This window comes from Vanellus vanellus (assembly GCF_965231255.1).
Source record: "Vanellus vanellus genome assembly, chromosome: 5".
In the NCBI taxonomy this organism is placed as follows: domain Eukaryota; kingdom Metazoa; phylum Chordata; class Aves; order Charadriiformes; family Charadriidae; genus Vanellus; species Vanellus vanellus.
In genome coordinates, this window is record NC_138910.1 from 38,990,424 (window position 1) to 39,011,882 (window position 21,459).

The 21,459-nt window shown below is 47.7% G+C and overlaps 1 protein-coding gene across 1 annotated transcript; it reads right to left on the reverse strand.

Moving 5' to 3' along the window:
* Positions 1 to 1,326: 1,326 nt before the first annotated feature.
* LOC309672469 (nucleoporin NUP35-like) lies at positions 1,327 to 20,958 on the reverse strand (the record flags this gene model as incomplete). The annotated part of the gene is made up of 9 exons (XM_082483998.1): positions 1,327 to 1,620; positions 1,984 to 2,151; positions 3,363 to 3,491; positions 3,582 to 3,651; positions 4,070 to 4,211; positions 4,815 to 4,875; positions 6,524 to 6,645; positions 7,690 to 7,922; positions 20,930 to 20,958. 9 exons carry the CDS (start codon positions 20,956 to 20,958, stop codon positions 1,543 to 1,545), a joined length of 1,032 nt encoding a protein of 343 aa, XP_082340124.1. The 3' UTR covers positions 1,327 to 1,542.
* Between the last annotated feature and the right edge of the window lie 501 nt (positions 20,959 to 21,459).

The following is a 21,459-nucleotide window of genomic DNA, read 5'->3' on the forward strand; positions in this document are numbered from 1 at the left end:
TTGAATGGTTTAGGTTGGAAGGGACCTCGGTGATCATCCAGTTCCAACCCCCCCAGCCATGCACAGGAACACCTCCCGCTAGACCAGGTTGCTGAAAGCCCCCTCTAGCCTGGCTTTGAACACCTCCAGGGATTGAACTTCCACTTCTCCTCTGGGCAACCTGTGCCAGTGCCTTAGCACGCTCAAAGTGACCAATTTCTCCAGCCCACCTCTCCTGCCTCTCCAGGTCCCCCTGCATGGCATCACCCAGAATCTAAGCCTCGAATGTAAGTAAGTGGAATAGGGGATGAAGGCAATCTGCCATTCCTGCTCGTAGCCCTTTGGTTGTATTTAAAAGAATTGGAACAAGTTCAGAGGAGATCCGATGACTCGGGAGAAAACGAAAAGTTCTTGTAACCAATGGTGGCCAAATTGTAGATTGGATGATGACGAGCAATGGCCAAAAGATGGGACTTTACAGCTTAATACCCTATTACAATTAATGTTGTTTTCTCACTGACTTGGAAAGTGGGATGCAGGGCCTTACGCTGATGCCTTGAGGACTTTGCATAGAGATTCTCTTCTGGTTTGAGCGACGCAGTACTAATTTCTCTTCTAATACTTGGGAAAACTGCACTTTTCCACAACTGCTGGGAGTGCACAGCTTCCTCCTGATAAAATTGACTGAGTATAATCTTTGCATATTCTGTATTGGTGTCAGGATCAATATTGGTTCTATAGTGCTATTAATATTAATTAATCTTAACTCTATTAAATCTCTTTATACTTCAACTCCCAGGTTTCCTTGTTTTTCCTAAATCTCTTTCCCAGGTCAGGAGTGGTCATCAGGTGATAGAATGACTGTCTAAACAACAATAAAGTGTTGTGTCTCTCAAACCATAACACATACTTCACAGTTCTGAAAAACAATGTGCAGAACTCAGACTTGTTTTAAAAACAACCTAAGAACAACTTATATATATATATAAAGCTAAATAAATGTAAAACAAAGAGTTAATAAGTTGCTATGACATTTACAACGCAATTCCAGAAGTAATTATGAAAGAGCAATGAATTCGAACAAAATAATTAACATCACATATACTAAAAATAGTTCCAGTCCTCAGCAGCCAAATATGCATAGTGTTCTTTCTCCAAGGAGCCTGCCACCTTTCCAGATAGAAAACCAACCAAACAGTAATATTAAATGCATCATTAAATAAAGCTGCCACTTTAAATATATCAAACTTACTGGGAAGCAATTTCCAGAAAATAATCAGAGTGGAAAAAAAAAAATAGCCAGTGCTGGTATTTTTTGTAAAGTCACAAAATCAGAGCACACAGTGGGGAAAAAAGCACTTTATTTACACTTGCTCACATTTTAAAACCACGTCTACATTGCCATCACTTAAAGTGCAAGCTACATGTCTGCTGAATTAACTGAAGGCGTAACAGTTGAGATGGACATTAAAATCCTGCCACCAGTAGTTACACAACTAACCACAGATGCCAGTAGCATCTTTGAAACCCTGACCAACTTAGTGTGTTACTTCCTCTTGTACATTACCAACCAAAAACATATTCCATTGCTTTAGATACAATACTTTCACCTTTCCTAGGAGTTTGTCTGTCAGAAACCACCTAGAAGACAGAGGGAAAAAGGAAGAGAGAAAATAGAGAGAGTCAGTCAACACACAGTTTTCTCATTATACCAACCAAGTCTTTTCCCAAGTGCTACTCTATTTGCACAGACTACGTTTGAAAGAGTTTCAAAACAAGTCCTTAACCTCTGGAATCACAAGTCATTAATTTATTATTTTTCAGTAGTAGTGTTATTATTTCAGACCCTGAACAGAGTGAGTTTGGACTTGGACCACATCTTTAAAGAAACGACAGGAGGAGAAGATCGAGGCCAAAGTCACGTGGAAGTGATTGCGTGTACAGCCTCATCCAACTCAGAGGAGACAGCACAAAGAAACATGCACTTCTGTTCCCTTAAAATACCTGATAGTCACTAGTGGAAGCTTTATATGCTGTTGCAAGAGGTCTCATTGTAGAAATCCTTGTAGTATAATTTGCAGGTTGCACCGGTGTTCCAACAGATTTTGTAGGTGGAGTAAAAACTGAAGAGATTGAGGATGTAGAGCTTCTTTCAAAGTTTTCCATCACACTCTTAAAAAGATGCATAATATAACATAAACACATACTTTAGTAAACTTAAATATTTATTATCCAGAATTGTCTGATAACATACGTTCACATTTCTGAGCCAGCAAAGACCAGCAAAATTGCCTGTCAATACAGAGCACCACCAAGCACTTCTCTCACTGCAAGCATTGATAGGTTGCATTATGCCATTGCACAGCAGTGGAAGCTTGTCATCTGTTCACTGTAGGTCCTAAGCGGCAGCCAAGTTTGAAACAGTGCAGAGAAAATAAAAAATGGTAAGACTTGCAGCAGTCTTCAAGAAGTAACTTTTTTTCAGGCCCAGATGAACACACGTAGCACAACATCCTCTTTCCAAAGACTTCTAAGAATATTCTAAAATTACTGAACAGAAAATTTGTTTTACCTGTTTTACCTCAACCCAGGATACCACAAAATAGAAAATTCAAAAGCAATTAAGATCAAGATAAATGTCTTAGACCAGTACTTCTAGTGTTTCACCTTTTCAGCAGTTCAGTAGTTGATACAGAGTGGACACCAAAGTAGGAAATAAGGTAAGAACAGATTAGAAGCTCTAGCACAAGAGCACAGGGGTATAGAAACCAATTGAAAATGTTGCAGGAACTAATGGTTAGAGCGTTGTCCATGCCTAGAAACTAATAGCTCGTGATCAAATTAGCCTGAAATACAGCCAGCCCTACTCAAACCACTATTTAAAAGAAAGGAACATGATTTTATGGGGGTAGAGTGCCTTGTTATCAAATTTTCAGCCTAATGCACTACGATAAACTGAAAAGGCAGAACACGATGAAGAGTCACATAAAAAAGAGGGACCATTAGGAGCAGTAACAGTCGCCATCTGCCACCACATATCTATTGCAGCCCATGAATGCCACCAATTCGCATCTAGGAAACTCTTGTAGCTCAAGTGTCTCCTGTTATGGTTTCCCTTCGTATCTGGTACAACAACAGAATCCTGTGCATTCTAAATTCCAAGCAGCACGGACGTTTGCAATCGTGATCCTTCTCAGCAGCAAATTTGGACAAATACTTAAGAAAAACTCATGTTTTTCAGACAGAAAAGACTCTACCTACAGAACTTAACTTGCTAGGTTTTGCAATTCAAAAAGGGAAAAAAGAAAAGAGGTCAGGGAAAATCAAGAGGAAGCCCAAAAGCAGAGTGCCTCATAATTAAAGAAAAGCAGCTGGTAACTTACTTTATCTATACACGGCTTGACACCAATCATGATACATTCACCAAAAATTCTTCCATCTTTGCTTAAGGCTTTCCGGGCTTGAAGCTTAGACTGGTATTGAATATGCATCCAGTTTCCTGTGTTGGACATCTAGATGAGATTATGAGACTAGTGTGACACTCAGCCTTCTAAAGAATGAGCTAGAACATTTTCAGAAATAAATCTCAAACTAAGACATACCACATGCTTTAATATGTTTCCATACTGTGCAAATTGTAGAAGAATATATGAAGCTGATGCTTGAGGAAATCTGTAACGTGGAAAAAATATACAAAAAAATTAAAATGAGTAGTTTATGAAATCTGGTGCTAAAATAGAAGCCTAGGAAGGGGTTTTAGAAATCCAGAAGAGACCAGTGTGTTAATGCCATTTTAGAAGCAGGGCCTGCAGGAATATTAGGCTTCTTTCCTTCACCACAGCTTAGGCTTCCAGGTTTCCTTCCTTCACCACACCCCAATGGCAGAATGCTGCCTTTCTAACTGGAAAAAAATAACACGCAGCTTAAGTTAAGGTGCTTCACTAGAACAGGGGCATTGACTGGCTTCAGCCGCAGCTGTACTTCTGGCAGAACCTAGGAATGCCGGACAACAGCAACGTCCAAGGCCTCCTTGCCACACATTGCCAGGATTTCACCCGTGATTTTTCTCATGCTTTGGAAGTCTACTTACCCAAATACAGTTACCCATGTGTCATCAAGTTGATCCTCTGAAGTTAGGGAATCACCCTGAGTATAAAAAGGATCTAGCTGAGCAGGAGATAGAGTAGTCTTCCTATGCTGTCCGGCACTCGCAGAAGTGAACGTCCCTGAAGCTGTTAAATTGAAATGGCGTTGTTTAACAAATTACGTTTGCAAGACAGATCAGCTTAGGAGCTTAAACTCAAAGAATAAAGTCGGTATCGAGCATTTCCCTTGTCTATGCAAGAGCTTGCGGGAGATTTCTCTGCAGACTCAGACAAAGACGTCTGCAAGCACGGTAGGGAGTTTTATGGCTCGTAAGCTAACTTTCTCCTTCAGCCCTGAACACCAGTAGTTGAATACAGAATCCAAGCGGGAACAAAACGGCAGAATTAAGCTTAGGAAGAAGCCATGGGTTCATACAGAAGATTGAAATCCTTATGAAGATTCAAGGCAACCCATAGATCTCAGCAGCTTCACTCAAGCACAATTACCTCTGTGCTCACTTCAACAACACATCTTGAATAAGGAATAAACAAAGCTGATTGCAATTTAGTTTATCTCAAAGTGGAAAACCATTTCCTGTTCACATCCACATCCCTTTTGAAAAGCCCGTAAAGAAAGATACAAGTCCTTCGTGAACTAGCAAGGAATTGATGCAGCTTGAACAGTAATGGTTTTTCTCTCTTAAGGAAAGCTGTAAGACAGTCGATTATCTATTTTGACATGATATCTACCTGTTCCAGGAGTTGCTGGCAGAGTTCCAACCAATGGGCTTTGTGTTAGAGAGAAGCTGGCCTGCAGTAAAATACAGAAAGAGTAACAAATCATTCTTACAGGTGCACTTCTCAGATCAGCCGAGAGCATTTCCAGGCATTTCCAAGTACATTTCATACAAGATTATTAAAAGTTAGCAACGAAAAGTGATTTGACAATGGTATTACGTTCTAGCACGCTGCCTAGCAGATTGTCTGGACAGCCAGTCGGCCTCTGGAATGCCATTCTGGCATTTCCAGCTGATGACTAAGCCTTAGAAGAGAAGGCAGTTAACTTTCCTGATCAGAGGCTTCAGTGCAACGATCAGAGATAGCATGGGAGTGTAGAGCAAACTCCTGAAGGGAAGCGCCACAAGCAATAGGATTCAGGCACTGTCTGCAATATTTTAGCATCTAACAAGAAAGAGCTACCAGTACACAAGAAGAAAGCTTAGTTAGGCTTAGGGTGAGCTTTAGGCAATAGGAACTGAAGAATCCCTTACCTAACACCAATCGCATATGCTTTGTGAAACCAAGCAGCTCTTGGTATTGATACTCAGAAATCTGTAAGATTTAATTTTTCAAAAAAACCCAGGCATCTCGCCAGTGCTGTAGTAGAGCAATTCACACATTCACCTGCATCCTGATGGAAAGCATGCCAGGATCATTAGTCACCAGCATCTGATTTTCACTGTCTAAAAGGCTTACAAATCACGAGAGCATCATCCCCACTGGTATTCCTCACCACTGACTTCCTTATCCGCTCAACTCCTTACTGCAACTGTGCTAAAGGAAAGTATACTTCCAGCTTTAGCAGCCAGGAGTTATTTGCTTTTTAACATAGAAGGATCTCAATATCCAAAACAATTTTAGTACATTTTTAGTCTGAATCGGGGCACGTCTCAGATGCAAGATCAAACAAAATTTGAGCACCACTCTGCCTAGCAACATGTATTCTGAAAGCTGGTCCTTCTTTATTTTTGGGTTTTTTTTAAATATCCAGTCTTTTAGGTCAGTTGGGTTCTGTCCTTCGCAGAAAACTTGAACTTTAAAAATAAACTTTTCAGAAGGTAACACACAAAAAAGGACTGCACATTCAGTGAGGCCTTCTCCTTGCATCTAAAGAATCATGTTCACCAAAAAAGAACCTACTAATGTTTGGCTGCTCGCTTGAGGTAAGTATTGGAGCTTATTATTAGAATGACCTTGTATAAATTTTTTGTTACTCTTTCAAAATTGACCCCATCTCCCTCCCCAAAGTTTGATGATCTTTCCCTCAGTACAAAAGTCCTCCTAGCTCAGTAAATGCCTCTAGTGCCCACTAACAGAAAAGAGAACACAAATTTGGGCCCTTCGGGCAATCAGCAGCCCCATAGATTTACAAGAAGGTAAAAAGCTCTCACAAGTCTGCATTTGTCATGGACAAAGCATAGCAGAGGCAGGATTTGCACTTTGCATTCTCTACAGCACCGAAAATCACTAACAACAGCAGACAGCTCCACAACGGCAGCTCGCAGTTAGGCTACACAGGAACAGGCATACCAAGCAACCAGACTAAGCAGCAGCAGGACCTGAAGGGTCACCAGCCAGTTTGCTACAGCAGTTGAGACAAAGGAGTTAAAAGAATTCACGGAAGCAGTAAACTACCTCCCCTCTTCTGCTTCGAACAGGTCAGTACCTAAGCCACTTACTGGTCTTCTTGAGCTTAGAGGCGTCGATCCAGGACTAGATAATTCATCATAAAGACTTCGAACTGGTGGTGCACCGCTTTTCTCTTTATGTGTTGGGACTACTAGTGGTGGGGGAGATCCTCCTGCAATCAAAAGGAACAAATGAAGAGCCTGAGACTTGGAAGTTTACTCCACTGCTACTTGTTCTTGAAATTTCAGCAGGAAATTCAGCCAGGAAAGACTCTGGATTCTTTCGCTGGGGGCTTGCAAAACCATCTGGCCTCCCCAACTCTGCAGCCTCGGTCGTTCTACGGAAGAATATCACACGTGTGTCAGACACTGCCTCCTTACACAAGTGCCATCTAAAACTTTTAGTGAATATACTGGATTATTAGGCAGTCTATCACATGTGCTTGTTCTTTTTAAGCTATTTTAAGGCCTGTTGGTTGCATTTTTAATTGTTTCAGAGACTAACTTCCCTGTAGTAAAGATGCAAAAGACTCGAGATGTCCTACACGCTAAAGAACCCTACAAAAACACACACGGACATTGCACATGCTGTCACATGCCCACTGTCCAGATTCCTTTCCTTCCCATGTCATTTCACATTCAATTAAAATGTAAGCTCTTGAGCGCAGGGACGAGCTTGCATTTCGACAGGATGAGGTTAAGCCAATTGCTCTCCCATTTTGGAAACTTTGGGACTTCCAGTACAACCGAGAATTAAACCGACTGAAAGATCATGACATAGCTCTGAACACTTTGCGGGTGTTTACCCCGGCCGGGTTGGGGGGGAGGGGGTTAGTTTGACTTCACGGTTTTCACTTGCAAAACATTTGGAAAATTAAGCTCTTCCAAAGAGTCCTAAATCTTCAGTCCTAAATCCTGACCGTCAAGACTCCTCTCTGACCTCTTTAACGCATCCAAGAACTCTTAGGGTGTATTCTGCAAAGCGCTCTACCCCCATCAAGGTTTTCGGCTTCAGTGGCATACTTAACCACTCATTTTGGGAGGCCCACCTTAGTACCTTACTGGTTCCCACTTTTCTAGAGTTCATACCCTGAAGCTGTAATAAACCCTTTTAAAAACAGTTAGGTGAAATTCACACAATTATTTTCAATTTCATATCTATTTCCTTAGAAGGCTTTTATTTAGGGGGACCAGACAAGAATCAGACGAATTCTGACCTGCAAGTAGCGGAGAGCTCATTTCCATTACACCAACTGCACGGCTGTTTAAAGCATAGGGTTCCGGAGCCTCTGGTATAGGTAAATTGCCCATCAAGAATTCAGGAAGAAACTCAAAACTCTCCTCAGGTACTGGAGATGTTCGGGAGCCAGGACTCTTTGGCTCAGCTCCTGTATTAATGAAAAAAAAACACACAAAAAACCATGGAAGCAGCCAAGTGATCGAGACTTTTCTACAGCATAAATGGATGTTCCATTAAAAAAACGTAAAACAATGTACACTAAGTGACTAAGTTTGTTCTAATAACGTATTTTACAAGTAATAAAAGTTTATCATAATCTGGCATTTTTTTGCAATGACAAGAACTGCCACGCTGAGACTTCATTGTTAAAACACACTGCTTCGGCTACAGCTGGATTTCCGGGTTAGAGGGTAATTATGGGGTTGTTTCAAAGGTCTTTCTTTGGTAAAGGCCATCATGCCAAGGCTGGATTCTCCTGCCCTGCTGGCCGGTTCCGCACCCTAGACAGGGGAATGTACTCCAACACAGCACCGCGGGCTCACGCCAGCCACGTCGCGACTTCACCGAGGCCCTGCCACCGCAGCCGCACTCGCCACCCCCCTGAGCTGTACCTGCTTTCGGGGTGCTTCAGGGGCGGATCTTATACCCCGGAGCACCGGCCCCTTGGTTTAAACCCACAAGCCTTTTCGCTTTACCCCAGGAGAAGGGGCTCATCCTGGCGCCGTCTCCCATCACCCAACTTCAGCCCCGCGGCCTCCGGACTCCCCCAACGTGCAGCACCGCCAGAAGCGACGGACAGCCCCGGTCCGGGCCTACTCAGCAGGCCAGCGGAGGGCGGGCAGCGCCGGGGGGACGGGCCGGGCAGCCTCGTCCGGGCAGCAGCCGCCTCTGAGGCACCTCGCGCCGCCCAACGGCCCCGCACGCGCACAAGGGCCGCGCGGCACGACCCGGCCCGGCCCGCCCCGCCCCGGCCCGGCCCTGCCCGGCGCGCGCGGGGCCAGGCGGCGGCCGGCAGAGCCGGAGGGGGCGCGAGGCCGGGAAGGGGGGGCGGCCCCGCGGCCCGGCTCACCTGCGGACGGCGGCTCCGCGGCGAAGGCGGCCGTGTGCGCCCGGGCGGCGGGGAAACCTGGGTTCTGCCTGAAGGCACTGCAGGGCGAGTGCTCTTCCCCGAGGAAAAGCCGCAGGGGTGCTGAGAAAAGCCCTCCGGGGCTGAGCGAGGGCTGAGCGGCTCCGGCAGAGGCAAAGGCGGAGGCGGAGGCAGGTGGGCTAGGGGCGCCCGGGGCTGCAGAAGCCTCAGTCCACAAAGGCAGGAAAAGGCATTTCCTGCGTCTGCCTGCGCGGAGGTTTCTTCGGAAGCCCACCGTGGAGCACAAAGCGCCCCGAGCCAGAAACCTGACTTGTCTCTCCCTCCGCGCTTTGGGGGTTTTACTGGGGACCAGCTCCAGCTTCCCCCTGTAACCCGGGTGCCCATCAGGGATGTCACCGAACAGAGTCCAGAGCTGAGCAAGACGCTGTGGTTGGGACGGGGCTGAGCTTGAAGAGGGTGCAAAAGGAAACGACGGGTCCAACGTGTTCTTCTGCAGTTGCGGACTTAGACAGAAGCCAGCCCAAAAGAGAACTTGTGGACCAAAGGGGAGCCCAGAGGGGATCCCAGACTGCCCCTGGGTAGTTCTGGTGCTAAAAGACACCCCCCCTTTGTGACTCATGAGCATGCTCATCGGGTAACCTCCCTGACTGGATTAAACATGAGCTTGGATGCAGATGTCTCATCAGGAGTGCCCAGGGAATCATTACTGACCAATTGGCTGTGTTTGACTGTAGTAAATATCGGGTGTTTGGAAACATGAGGTGTGCTGGCTGTTGTTAAATGGCTGGACCCCCATTCTACAGAATGGAAATAAACCCAGAAATCTGAGACTTGAAGGGCTTGTTCTAATTTTCACGCAACATAGCCTCACCACATCTTGGTAGTCCTCATGAGTGGCAGAGAATTGGATGGGACAGGACTCCAGTGCGCACCAACCACTTGAGCCTTCTCTTCTCCACGCTGAACAACCCCAGCTCTCTCAGCCTGTCCTCACAGGAGAGGTGCTCCAGCCCTCTGATCACCTCGGAGGCCCTCCTCTGGGCCCGCTCCAACAGGTCCATGTCTTCCCTGTGTTGGGGGCTCCAGAGCTGGACGCAGTACTCCAGGTGGGGTCTCACCAGAGCAGAGTAGAGGGGCAGAATCGCCTCCCTTGACCTGCTGGCCACGCATCTTCTGATGCAGCCCAGGACACGGTTGGCCTTCTGGGCTGTGATCACGCTTTGCCGGCTCATGCTGAGCTTCTCCTCAATCAGCACCCCCAGCTCCTTCTCCTCAGGGCTGCTCTCGATCCATTCTCCCCCCAGCCTGGATCTGTGCTTGGGATTGCCCCGACCCTGATGTAGGACCTTGCACTTGGCCTTGTTCAACTTCAGGAGGTTGGCACGGGCCCACCTCTCCAGCCTGTCCAGGTCCCCCTCTACCCTGAGGTAGAGACAGGAGACAACCGGGGGAGTCCTGGGGGGGAGTTCAAGAAAAAGGGCGGAAGGGAAATGAAAACTTCAGCCCCGTGTCCAGGAGGAGTCGGGGACACTCCCAACCGGCAATGCAGGCGCCCCTGAGACAAGCGGTAGGGGTATGCCAGTTTTTGTCCATGTCCCCTTGACTACCTCTGACCTGTGCCATTGGAAACAATCTCTTGGATCCCATCGAGGAAACCCTGAAGGAAGGTATCAGCTCTCAGAAACCGTGATGTTGACTCACAACCCCAACTGGGGAGTGTCCGGGTTTGAGGTAAAACAGAACCAATTTTGTTCGGTAACGTCGCTTCTTAGCTGGGCCTCTCCAACTACTGAAATTAACTGCATCTTGTGCAGAGAGTGCTCACTCTCTCAGAGTGATAAGACCAATTGTTTATAGCTGATGCCCAGGCATGGTATGCAGAGAGGCTCTTGCTTATGCTTATTGCTATAACACCCAAGGCCAACCAACTTTGTTATTTGCCCCGCTGGAGGGTCGGAAGCGGAAAAGCATAGTGGGGTCCCACCTGCAGGGAGGAGCGGACAGGACAGGTGACCCAAACCTGACCAACAGGGTATTCCATCCCATCTGCCTCATGCTCAGTATAAAAACTGAGGGATCAAAGGGTCAGCTCTCTTCCTCCAGTGGCCGACGTCTGAGGAGGACTCTCTTCGTCTGCCTGTGATCCTGATCCTGAATGCAGATCCGGAATTCAGTTCCCGTCCGTCACTGAGTCCAGCCTGGGACTGCCCCAGTGTCAGCCAGCGTCGCGACTGTCATCTCGGGAGCTTGATACGGTTTTGTCTATATTTTTCATTATTTCTTTTTATTTCATGATTAGTATTTCATTAAATACTAATTTACACCACACCCCCACACCCCCCCACACCCCCCCTCCCACGCCCCCCACACCCCACACCCCTACTCTCCAGTGCGCTTCCTTCTTCTTCAGGCTTGGCCCTAAGTTTCCCGCATCAGAGTCTCAGGCCTCGGATTTTATAAAATAATGAATTTAATTGAGAGGTACAGCAGCACTGACAGCCCGGGCTGGGTGCCTCCAAAAGACAGGGACCGCCAACAAAGAAATCCCTGGGCAATTACACACTCGTGATCTATACCCCCGCCCCTCACGCGCTCTCCACACGCTCTCCACGCGTCCTTTAGTCCCAAGGTGATTCTTGGCCTGGTGTCTTCTAACATCTGGCTGCTGCCGCCGCCTTCTGTGTCCGGGCAGGCTGGCTCTTCTCTTGTTGATCTGCAGTTTCAGCCCAGGGTTGGAGCCTCCTTATCTTCTGGCTTACACTCCTTGTGCACCTGCGCTCCTGGAAGAACATGGAGAACTGAAGAGTCCCAGGCTTGGGAAAAACACTACAGAAACATCAGTGCGATATCAACATCTTCCCCATAGGAAAAGACTAAACACAGCCCTCTACCAGCTGCGAGGAAAATCACTAAGAAAAAGAACTCTATGCCCGCCTGAAGGCTTCAACAAATCTAGCTCCTCGTGCCAAGTAAACCTAGGCAAACAGCGCAAATCACACCCAAAGTAATTTATTCTCATTAAAACTTACTTATTTACACTAAGCAACTACTATCCCCCAACAGGGATAGCTCCCGGGCAACACTGGCAAAGAGATTCCACATTTTGGCAACTCAGAGAAAAGTTCAAATCTCGGCTTGTTTTGGGAGACACCTTTTCGAGCTGGCCGGAAGCTTTCCCTTGCCGCACCAATTGGGCGAGAGAAGTTGTCAAAGCTCTGTTAAAAGAAGTAATTCCTAGATTGGGAACTCCTGAGGGGTCCTCCTCTGATAACAGGCCTCATTTCATTCACAGGGGTTCCGAATTGCTCCAAGAGCGAGGCAAGGAGCGAATCCTTTTGAAGTATTGCCTGGAAAACTGTATCCCGGTAAAAGTCTGGGTACGCCAAGCGATCAAATGCCTCTTAAAGGGGAGGGAATGTTCCACAATTATTTGTTGTCTCTTTTGCGTGTTTTGTCATCCTTACACGGGATTCTTACTCAGCGAGCTCCTCCGCCCCTGGATTCTCCGGTACAGGAGCTTCATCCTGGAGACTCAGCGGGGTGGTTGGCAACGTGAGGTGAGCTGGCTCTTGTTAAATGCCCGGCACCTGATCCTGCAGAATTGAAATGAAAACAACTATCTCGACTCAGTGTGTTGATTGGCTCTCGCACACCGGGTGGAGAACCCCCCTGTAGGGACCACATTAGCATCCGAGGGACATTAGGCATGCTCCTGGACTAACCTTTTGGTGTCGTGGCATCAGAGAAGTGCAGCTGAAGAACTTTCAGACCACGCTGCAGCGTGAAGCAAAGCACGGAAATAGGTATGCCTGGGTATTCACCTGGCAATCACACTCCTGACCCAAACGGAAATGCTGATGTTGACCCACACCAACACAGACACCAAATCGAAACACACAGGGACATTTGAGTTACTGCTGAGTAGCGCTTACACCGGGTCCAGGCCTTTTCTGCTTCTCACAGCACCCCACCAGCCAGTAGGCTGGGGGTGCCCGAGAAGCTGGCAGGAGACACAGCCGGGACAGCTGACCCCAGCTGACCAACAGGGTATTCCACGGACACGTTGCGTTTTTCTATTCAGCTCTTTCAACTCAACATTTCATAGCTTAGAATGCTACAGTTTCCTACCTGTTACGTGCGTGCTGCTGTAAAAGACCCACGGAGACGACATTTAAACATGAGCTAGTTTTAACGCTGGTTGCTACCACTGCGGTAAAAATCAGCAGCATCTGCTCGGCTGATCACGCTTTGAGAATCGTTAGGCAGCATCATACTTCACGGTTCGGAAAAACGATGTGCAGAACTCATGCTTGTTTAAAAAACAACCTAAGAACAACTTACATTTATTCAGCTTTCTATAGAAAACAGAGTTAAAAAGTCGCTATGACATTTAGAATGCCATGCCAGAGATAATTATGAAAGAGCAACGAATCCAAACAAAATAATTAACATCACATATACTAAGAACAGTCCCGGTCCCCAGAAGCCAAATATGCACAGTGTTCTTTCTCCAAGGAGCCTGCCACCTTTCCAGACAACAAAAAAAAAAAAAAAAAAAAAGAAAAGAAAAGAAAAAAGAAACAAACAGTAAGATGAAAGGCATCGGTAAATAAAGCTGCCATTTTAAACACGTCCAACTTACGGGGAAGCAACGTACAGAGGGAAAAAAAGCCAGCACTGATAGGTTTTCTACAATCAGGCAACCAGAGCACAAATGGGGAAAAAAGCACTTCTATTACACTTGCTCGGTGTTTAAAAACGTGTCGACATTGCCATCATTTAAAGTGCAAGCTACGTGTCTGCTGAATTAACTGACGCTGTAACAGGTGACACGCAAGTTAAAATCCTGCCACCAGTCCTTCTACACCTGACCACAGATGCCAGTAGCATCTTTGAAACCCTGACCAACTTAGTGTGTTACTTCCTCTTGTATATTACCAACCAAACACAGATCCCATTGCTTTAGATACAATAAATTCACCTTTCCTAGGACCGTGTCTGTCAGAAACCACCTAGAAGGCAGGGGGAAAAAGGAAGAGAGAAAATAGAGAGAGTCAGTCAACACACAGTTAATTCTCATTATACCAACCAGGTCTTTTTCTTTTCCCAAGTGCTACTCTATTTGCACAGACTACGTTTGAAAGAGTTTCAAAACAAGTCCTTAACCTCTGGAAACAGGACAAGTCATCAATTCATTTATCATTATTATCAGGACTACCATCATTATCAGTATTATCGTTATTTCAGAGCCTGAAGAGAGTGAGGTTGTACTTGAGGCACATCTTTAAAGAAACGACAGGAGGAGAAGATCGAGGCCAAAGTCACGTGGAAGTGATTGAGCGTACAGCCTCATCCAACTCAGAGGAGACAGCACAAAGAAACACGCGCTTCTGTTCCCTTAAAATACCTGATAGTGTCTCACGGAAGCTTGATATGCTGGGGCAAGAGGTCTCATCGTAGGAAATCTAGAGCTTCTTTCCAAGTTGGCCATCACACTCTTAAAAAGAGGCATAGTAGAATGTAATCAAGTACCACAAAGCAGTACTTCAACCTTTAGTATCTAGAATTATTATCCGGAATCGTCTCATAACATCCGTTCACATTTCTGAGCCAGCAAGGTAAATTGACGGGTAAATTGCCTGTCAGTACAGAGCACCACCAAGCATTTCTCTCACTGCAAGCATTGATAGGTTGCATTATGCCATTGCACAGCAGTGGAAGCTTGTCATCTGTTCACTGTAGGTCCTAAGCGGCAGCCAAGTTTGAAACAGTGCAGAGAAAATAAAAAATGGTAAGACTTGCAGCAGTCTTCAAGAAGTAACTTTTTTTCAGGCCCAGATGAACACACGTAGCACAACATCCTCTTTCCAAAGACTTCTAAGAATATTCTAGCCGAGCCCTAGAGGAGCCTCTCCAGTCCTTTACCCGCTGGCAGCTTTTGGCTCAGGTTCAGTTTGCCAAGGAGTTTCACTCAGTCCCCTTGGCAAATGCTAGAAAAGGAGGCAGAAGGCTCCATTTTTGTCAGCTGTGTTTGGAAGGGAATGCGTGCAGAATGGAAGGGGCAGCAAGCGACCCGATGGGAACCACAAGTTCCACAAGAACCCAGAGAACACAAGACGGGAAATGGCAACCAGCCTGGGGAGACCCGATTTGCTGCATTAGACTCAGCAGAGCACAGCCTTCAACAGCCTCGGGACGACAGACATTGAGAAGCCCATCGGGACGACAGACATTGAGAAGCCCGTCTGGCCGCAGACGGCTATCCAAAATACAGCATAGGGGTAGCGTCCCGTGGGGGTGGCAGCTGCCTCTGCTCAACACAAGGGGAACTGACCCATGGAACTACCTGCTCCTTTTCAATCAGAAGCCGAAGCACTGATGCCAAATCCATCCTATCCAATTGCCAATTGCAAGGCAGAGCTTTACAGACTAAGGCCAAACCCTCAAATGCATTGGTCTCCAGCAGTCTCTCTTGCCTCCAAACATACAGGCTAACGACTATGGCTTTGGTTAGGGATATTTCAAAGCGGACACTAGCCACAAAAAACAGGCATTTCAAAAGCAACAAAGACCAGATACCTGACAATTGAGTGTCTTAGATCGTTACTTGTAGCGTTCCAGCTACCAATTCCCGTCTCGGAAACTCTTGTAGCTCAAGTGTCTCCTATGTTATGGTTTCCCTTCGTATCTGGTACAACAACAGAATCCTGTGCATTCTAACTTCCAAGCAGCACAGAGGTTTGCAATCGTGATCCTTCTCAGCAGCAAATTTGGACAAACGCTTACGAAAAACTCATGTAAGGCAGAAGAGACTCTACCTACAGAACTTAACTTGCTAGGTTTTGCAATTCAAAAAGGGAAAAAAGAAAAGAGGTCAGGGAAAATCAAGAGGAAGCCCAAAAGCAGAGCGCCTTCCATGTCATAAAAGCAGCTGGTAACTTACTTGATCTGTACACGGCTTGACAGATATCAGGATAAAGTCACCAAACATTTTTCCATCTTTGCTTAAGGCTTTCCGGGCTTGAAGCTTAGACTGGTATTGAATATGCACGCGGTTTCCCGTGTTGGACATCTAGATGACATTAAGTGACAATTGTGACACTCAGCCTTTTAAAGAATGAGCCACAACGTTTTCAGAAATAAATCTCAAACTAAGACATACCACATGCTTTAAGATGGTTCCATACTGCCCAAACTGTCGAAGAATATAGGAAGCTGATGCCGGAGTAAATCTGAAAAACCGAAAAAAAAAGAATCCAGAATTTACCGGGAGCACTTTATGAAATCTGGTGCTAAAACAGGAGCCTAGGAAGGGGGTTTAGAAATCCAGAAGAGACCAGTGTGTTAATGCCATTTTAGAAGCAGGGCCTGCAGGAATATTATCTTCTAGGCTTTCTTCCTTCACCACACCCCAATGGCAGAATGCTGCCTTTCTAACTGGAAAAAAATAACACGCAGCTTAAGTTAAGGTGCTTCACTAGAACAGGGGCATTGACTGGCTTCAGCCGCAGCTGTACTTCCGGCAGAACCTAGGAATGCCAGACAACAGCAACGTCCAAGGCCTCCTTGCCACACGTTGCCAGGATTTCACCCGTGATTTTTCTCATGCTTTGGAAGTCTACTTACCCAAATACAGTTACCCATGTGCCATCAAGTTGATCCGCTGCACTTAGGGATCCGCCCCGAGCACAAAAACAACAGAGCTGAGCAGGAGATGGAGTAGTCTTCCTAGGCTGCCTGGCACTCGCAGGAGTGAACGTCCCTGAAGCTGTTAAATTGAAATGGCGTTGTTTAACAAATTACGTTTGCAAGACAGATCAGCTTAGGAGCTTAAACTCAAAGAATAAAGTCGGTATCGAGCATTTCCCTTGTCTATGCAAGAGCTTGCGGGAGATTTCTCTGCAGACTCAAAGACAAAGACGTCTGCAAGCACGGTAGGGAGTTTTATGGCTCGTAAGCTAACTTTCTCCTTCAGCCCTGAACACCAGCAGCTGAACACCAAATCCAAGCGGGAACAAGATGGCGGAATTAAGCTTAGGAAGAAGCCACGGGTTCCTACAGAAGATCGGAAGCCTTATGAACATGGAAGGCGACCCGCCTTCTCTTATCTCTTTTGACAGGACATCTACCTGTTCCAGGAGTTGATGGCATCGTTTCCACCAATGGGCTCCGTGTTAGAAAAAAGCTGGCCTGCAGGAAAATACAGAAAGGGTAACAAATCATTCTTACAGGTACACTTCTCAGAGCAGCAGAGAGCATTTCCGGGGAACTTAAGCATCGGGCAAGAACATTCACTGTTTGCCTTAAGTTACCCCTCGCTTTTAAGAGTAAGAACAGACATTGCCACGTACATTTCCTACAGGATCATTAAAAGTCCAAAACCAAATTGTACTGTTACTCTCAAAATTGACCCCGCCCCCCTGCCCAAAGTTTCATGAGATCTTTCCCTCAGTACAAAAGTCCTCCTAGCTCAGTAAATGCCTCTAGTGCCCACTAACAGAAAAGAGAACACAAATTTGGGCCCTTCGGGCAATCAGCAGCCCCATAGATTTACAGGAAGGTGAAAAGCTCTCACAAGTCTGCATTTGTCATGGACAAAGCATAGCAGAGGCAGGATTTGCACTTTGCATTCTCTACAGCACCGAAAATCACTAACAACAGCAGACAGCTCCACAACGGCAGCTCGCAGTTAGGCTACACAGGAACAAGCACACCAAGCAACCAGACTAAGCAGCAGCAGGACCTGAAGGCTCACCAGCCAGTTTGCTGACAACGGAGTTAAAAGAACTCACGGAAGCAGTAAACTACCTCCCCTCTTCTGCTTCCAACAGGCCAGTACCTAAGCCACTTACTGGTCTTCCTGAGCTTAGAGGCATCGATCCAAGTCCGAGGCTAGATAATTCATCATAAAGGCTTCGAACTGGCGGTGCACTGCTTTTCGCTTTAGGCGTCGGGACTACTGCTGGTCGGGGAGACACTCCTGCAATCAAAAGGAATAAACGAAGAGCCTGAGAAGACTTGCAAGTTTACTCCACTGCTACTTGTTCTTGAAACTTCAGCAGGAAATTCAGCCAGGAAAGACTCTGGATTCTTTCGCTGGGGGCTTGCAAAACCATCCGGCCTCTCCAACTCTGCAGCCTCGGTCGTTCTACGGAAGAATATCACACGTGTGTCAGACACTGCCTCCTTACACAAGTGCCATCTAAAACTTGGCGACCTCTTAGTCACCCGCTCTATTCACTATCCCACGCGCTTGTTCTTTTGAAGACCTTCTCAGCACCGTTACCTCTGCCTATTTGAAGGCTACACGCTAAAGAACCCGGCGACGGACATTGCACATGCTGTCACATGCCCACTGTCCAGATTCCTTTCCTTCCCATGTCATTTCACATTCAATTAAAATGTAAGCTCTTGAGCGCAGGGACGAGCTTGCATTTCGACAGGATGAGGTTAAGCCAATTGCTCTCCCATTTTGGAAACTTTGGGACTTCCAGTACAACCGAGAATTAAACCGACTGAAAGATCATGACATAGCTCTGAACACTTTGCGGGTGTTTACCCCGGCCGGGTTGGGGGGGAGGGGGTTAGTTTGACTTCACGGTTTTCACTTGCAAAACATTTGGAAAATTAAGCTCTTCCAAAGAGTCCTACATCTTCAGTCCTAAATCCTGACCGTCAAGACTCCTCTCTGACCTCTTTAACGCATCCAAGAACTCTTAGGGTGTATTCTGCAAAGCGCTCTCCCCCCATCAAGGTTTTCGGCTTCAGTGGCATACTTAACCACTCCTTTTCAATTTCACCAAGATTCTTCTCAGAGGCCTGTCCCTGGGGGAGGGAGGGGAGGGGGGCAAACAAGAGCGAGAAGCGGGAGACCAAGGGACCACCAGAGCATAGAATGGCTCAAGTTGGAAGGCACTCACAAGGATCACTGAGTCCAATTCTGCTTGAAAGTGAAAGAAAAGCATTTCTACAGTTCTCCAGCATTCCTTTGAACCCTCAATGTCTCCTTCAAAATGGCTAGCACACTAACACCATCAGATGGTTAGATTATGCCACCGGATCGAACACCAAAGCCAAGATCCCCCCCAATCTATTACACTCTTAAACACGATTATTAGCAATACCTTTACTCGGCAGAGTTTAGCCAAACTCCATTGCATACACTTGAGCTCACCGTTCATTGAGCGCAAGTTAGAGAACTACGAGAATTCAAGCCTGCAGCAGTCCCTTCGAGCAAGAAGACAAAGCCAATGTTTACATGCTGACAAATTGGCCTGACAGTAACCAAGTCTGACCTGCAAGTAGCGCCCACAACTCCAAGAGCCCGACCGTCCGGCCCCTTAAGTCAGGCGCTGGCCGAGCCACCGAGCCCGGCAAACCGTCCATCAGGAAGCCCGGCAGAAACGCGGCACTGGCTCCGGGCTTTGGCGATGCCGCGGAGCCAAGGGTCATTGTCTCGGCTCCTGCGCGACTGCCCACCGACTCTACAAACCAGGCCAGCGGAGCGCGGGCAGCGCCGGGGGGAAGAGCCGGGCAGCCTCGTCCGGGCAGCGGCCGCCTCTGAGGCACCTCGCGCCGCCCAACGGCCCCGCACGCGACCAAGGGCCGCGCGGCGCGGCACGGCGCGGCGCGGCGCGGCGCGGCCCGGCCCGGCCTGGCCCGGCGCGCGCGGGGCCAGGCGGCGGCCGGCAGAGCCGGAGGGGGCGCGAAGCCGGGAAGGGGGGGCGGCCCCGCGGCCCGGCTCACCTGCGGACGGCGGCTCCGCGGCGAAGGCGGCCGTGTGCGCCCGGGCGGCGGGGAAACCTGGGTTCTGCCTGAAGGCACTGCAGGGCGAGTGCTCTTCCCCGAGGAAAAGCCGCAGGGGTGCTGAGAAAAGCCCTCCGGGGCTGAGCGAGGGCTGAGCGGCTCCGGCAGAGGCAGAGGCACAGCCGGAAGAGGAGGAGGAGGAGGAGGAGGAAGAGGAGGAAGAGGAGGAAGAGGAGGAGGAGTGGGCCAGGGGCGCCCGGGGCTGCAGAAGCCTCAGTCCACAAAGGCAGGAAAAGGCATTTCCTGCGTCTGCCTGCGCGGAGGTTTCTTCGGAAGCCCACCGTGGAGCACAAAGCGCCCCGAGCCAGAAACCTGACTTGTCTCTCCCTCCGCGCTTTGGGGGTTTTACTGGGGACCAGCTCCAGCTTCCCCCTGTAACCCGGGTGCCCATCAGGGATGTCACCGAACAGAGTCCAGAGCTGAGCAAGACGCTGTGGTTGGGACGGGGCTGAGCCGTCACAGAAGGCACCTGACCTTGAAGAGGGTGCAAAAGGAAACGACGGGTCCAACGTGTTCTTCTGCAGTTGCGGACTTAGACAGAAGCCAGCCCAAAAGAGAACTTGTGGACCAAAGGGGAGCCCAGAGGGGATCCCAGACTGACCCAGGGTAGTTCTAGTGCTAAACCCAAAAATCTTAGCCTTGAAGGGCTTTGGCCCACCTAGTTTTCTCCCACCATAGCTTCACCACATCTTGGTAGTCCTCACGAGTGGCCTGGCCTCTCTTCCAGAGGCCATAAACTCTCCCTTTTTTCCTGGCTTGCGACCATAACTCTCTGCTCAGCCAAGCCGATCTTTTTCCCAAAAGGCTCGAGTTTTGGCACGTGGGGTCAGCTTGCTCCTGTGCTTTTCAGACTTCCTTCTTGAAGAATGTCCCCCTGATTCTTACCCATAAACGCTCAACCCAGTTGTCACCAGCATCAAGTTCTAGACATTCACCACATGCCCTAACATACAGACTGCCTCCCACCGCCTCTCCTTCCTTGCCTACCCTGTTGGAAGAGTTTATAGGCATCCACTGCAGCACTCCAGTCATGCAAGTCATCCCACCATGTTTCCGTGGTGGCACCTAGATCATCCTCGATTCTGTGTGTGGATTGGCTCTGCAACATAGAATCATTGAATGGTTTAGGTTGGAAGGGACCTCGGTGATCATCCAGTTCCAACCCCCCCAGCCATGCACAGGAACACCTCCCGCTAGACCAGGTTGCTGAAAGCCCCCTCTAGCCTGGCTTTGAACACCTCCAGGGATTGAACTTCCACTTCTCCTCTGGGCAACCTGTGCCAGTGCCTTAGCACGCTCAAAGTGACCAATTTCTCCAGCCCACCTCTCCTGCCTCTCCAGGTCCCCCTGCATGGCATCACCCAGAATCTAAGCCTCGAATGTAAGTAAGTGGAATAGGGGATGAAGGCAATCTGCCATTCCTGCTCGTAGCCCTTTGGTTGTATTTAAAAGAATTGGAACAAGTTCAGAGGAGATCCGATGACTCGGGAGAAAACGAAAAGTTCTTGTAACCAATGGTGGCCAAATTGTAGATTGGATGATGACGAGCAATGGCCAAAAGATGGGACTTTACAGCTTAATACCCTATTACAATTAATGTTGTTTTCTCACTGACTTGGAAAGTGGGATGCAGGGCCTTACGCTGATGCCTTGAGGACTTTGCATAGAGATTCTCTTCTGGTTTGAGCGACGCAGTACTAATTTCTCTTCTAATACTTGGGAAAACTGCACTTTTCCACAACTGCTGGGAGTGCACAGCTTCCTCCTGATAAAATTGACTGAGTATAATCTTTGCATATTCTGTATTGGTGTCAGGATCAATATTGGTTCTATAGTGCTATTAATATTAATTAA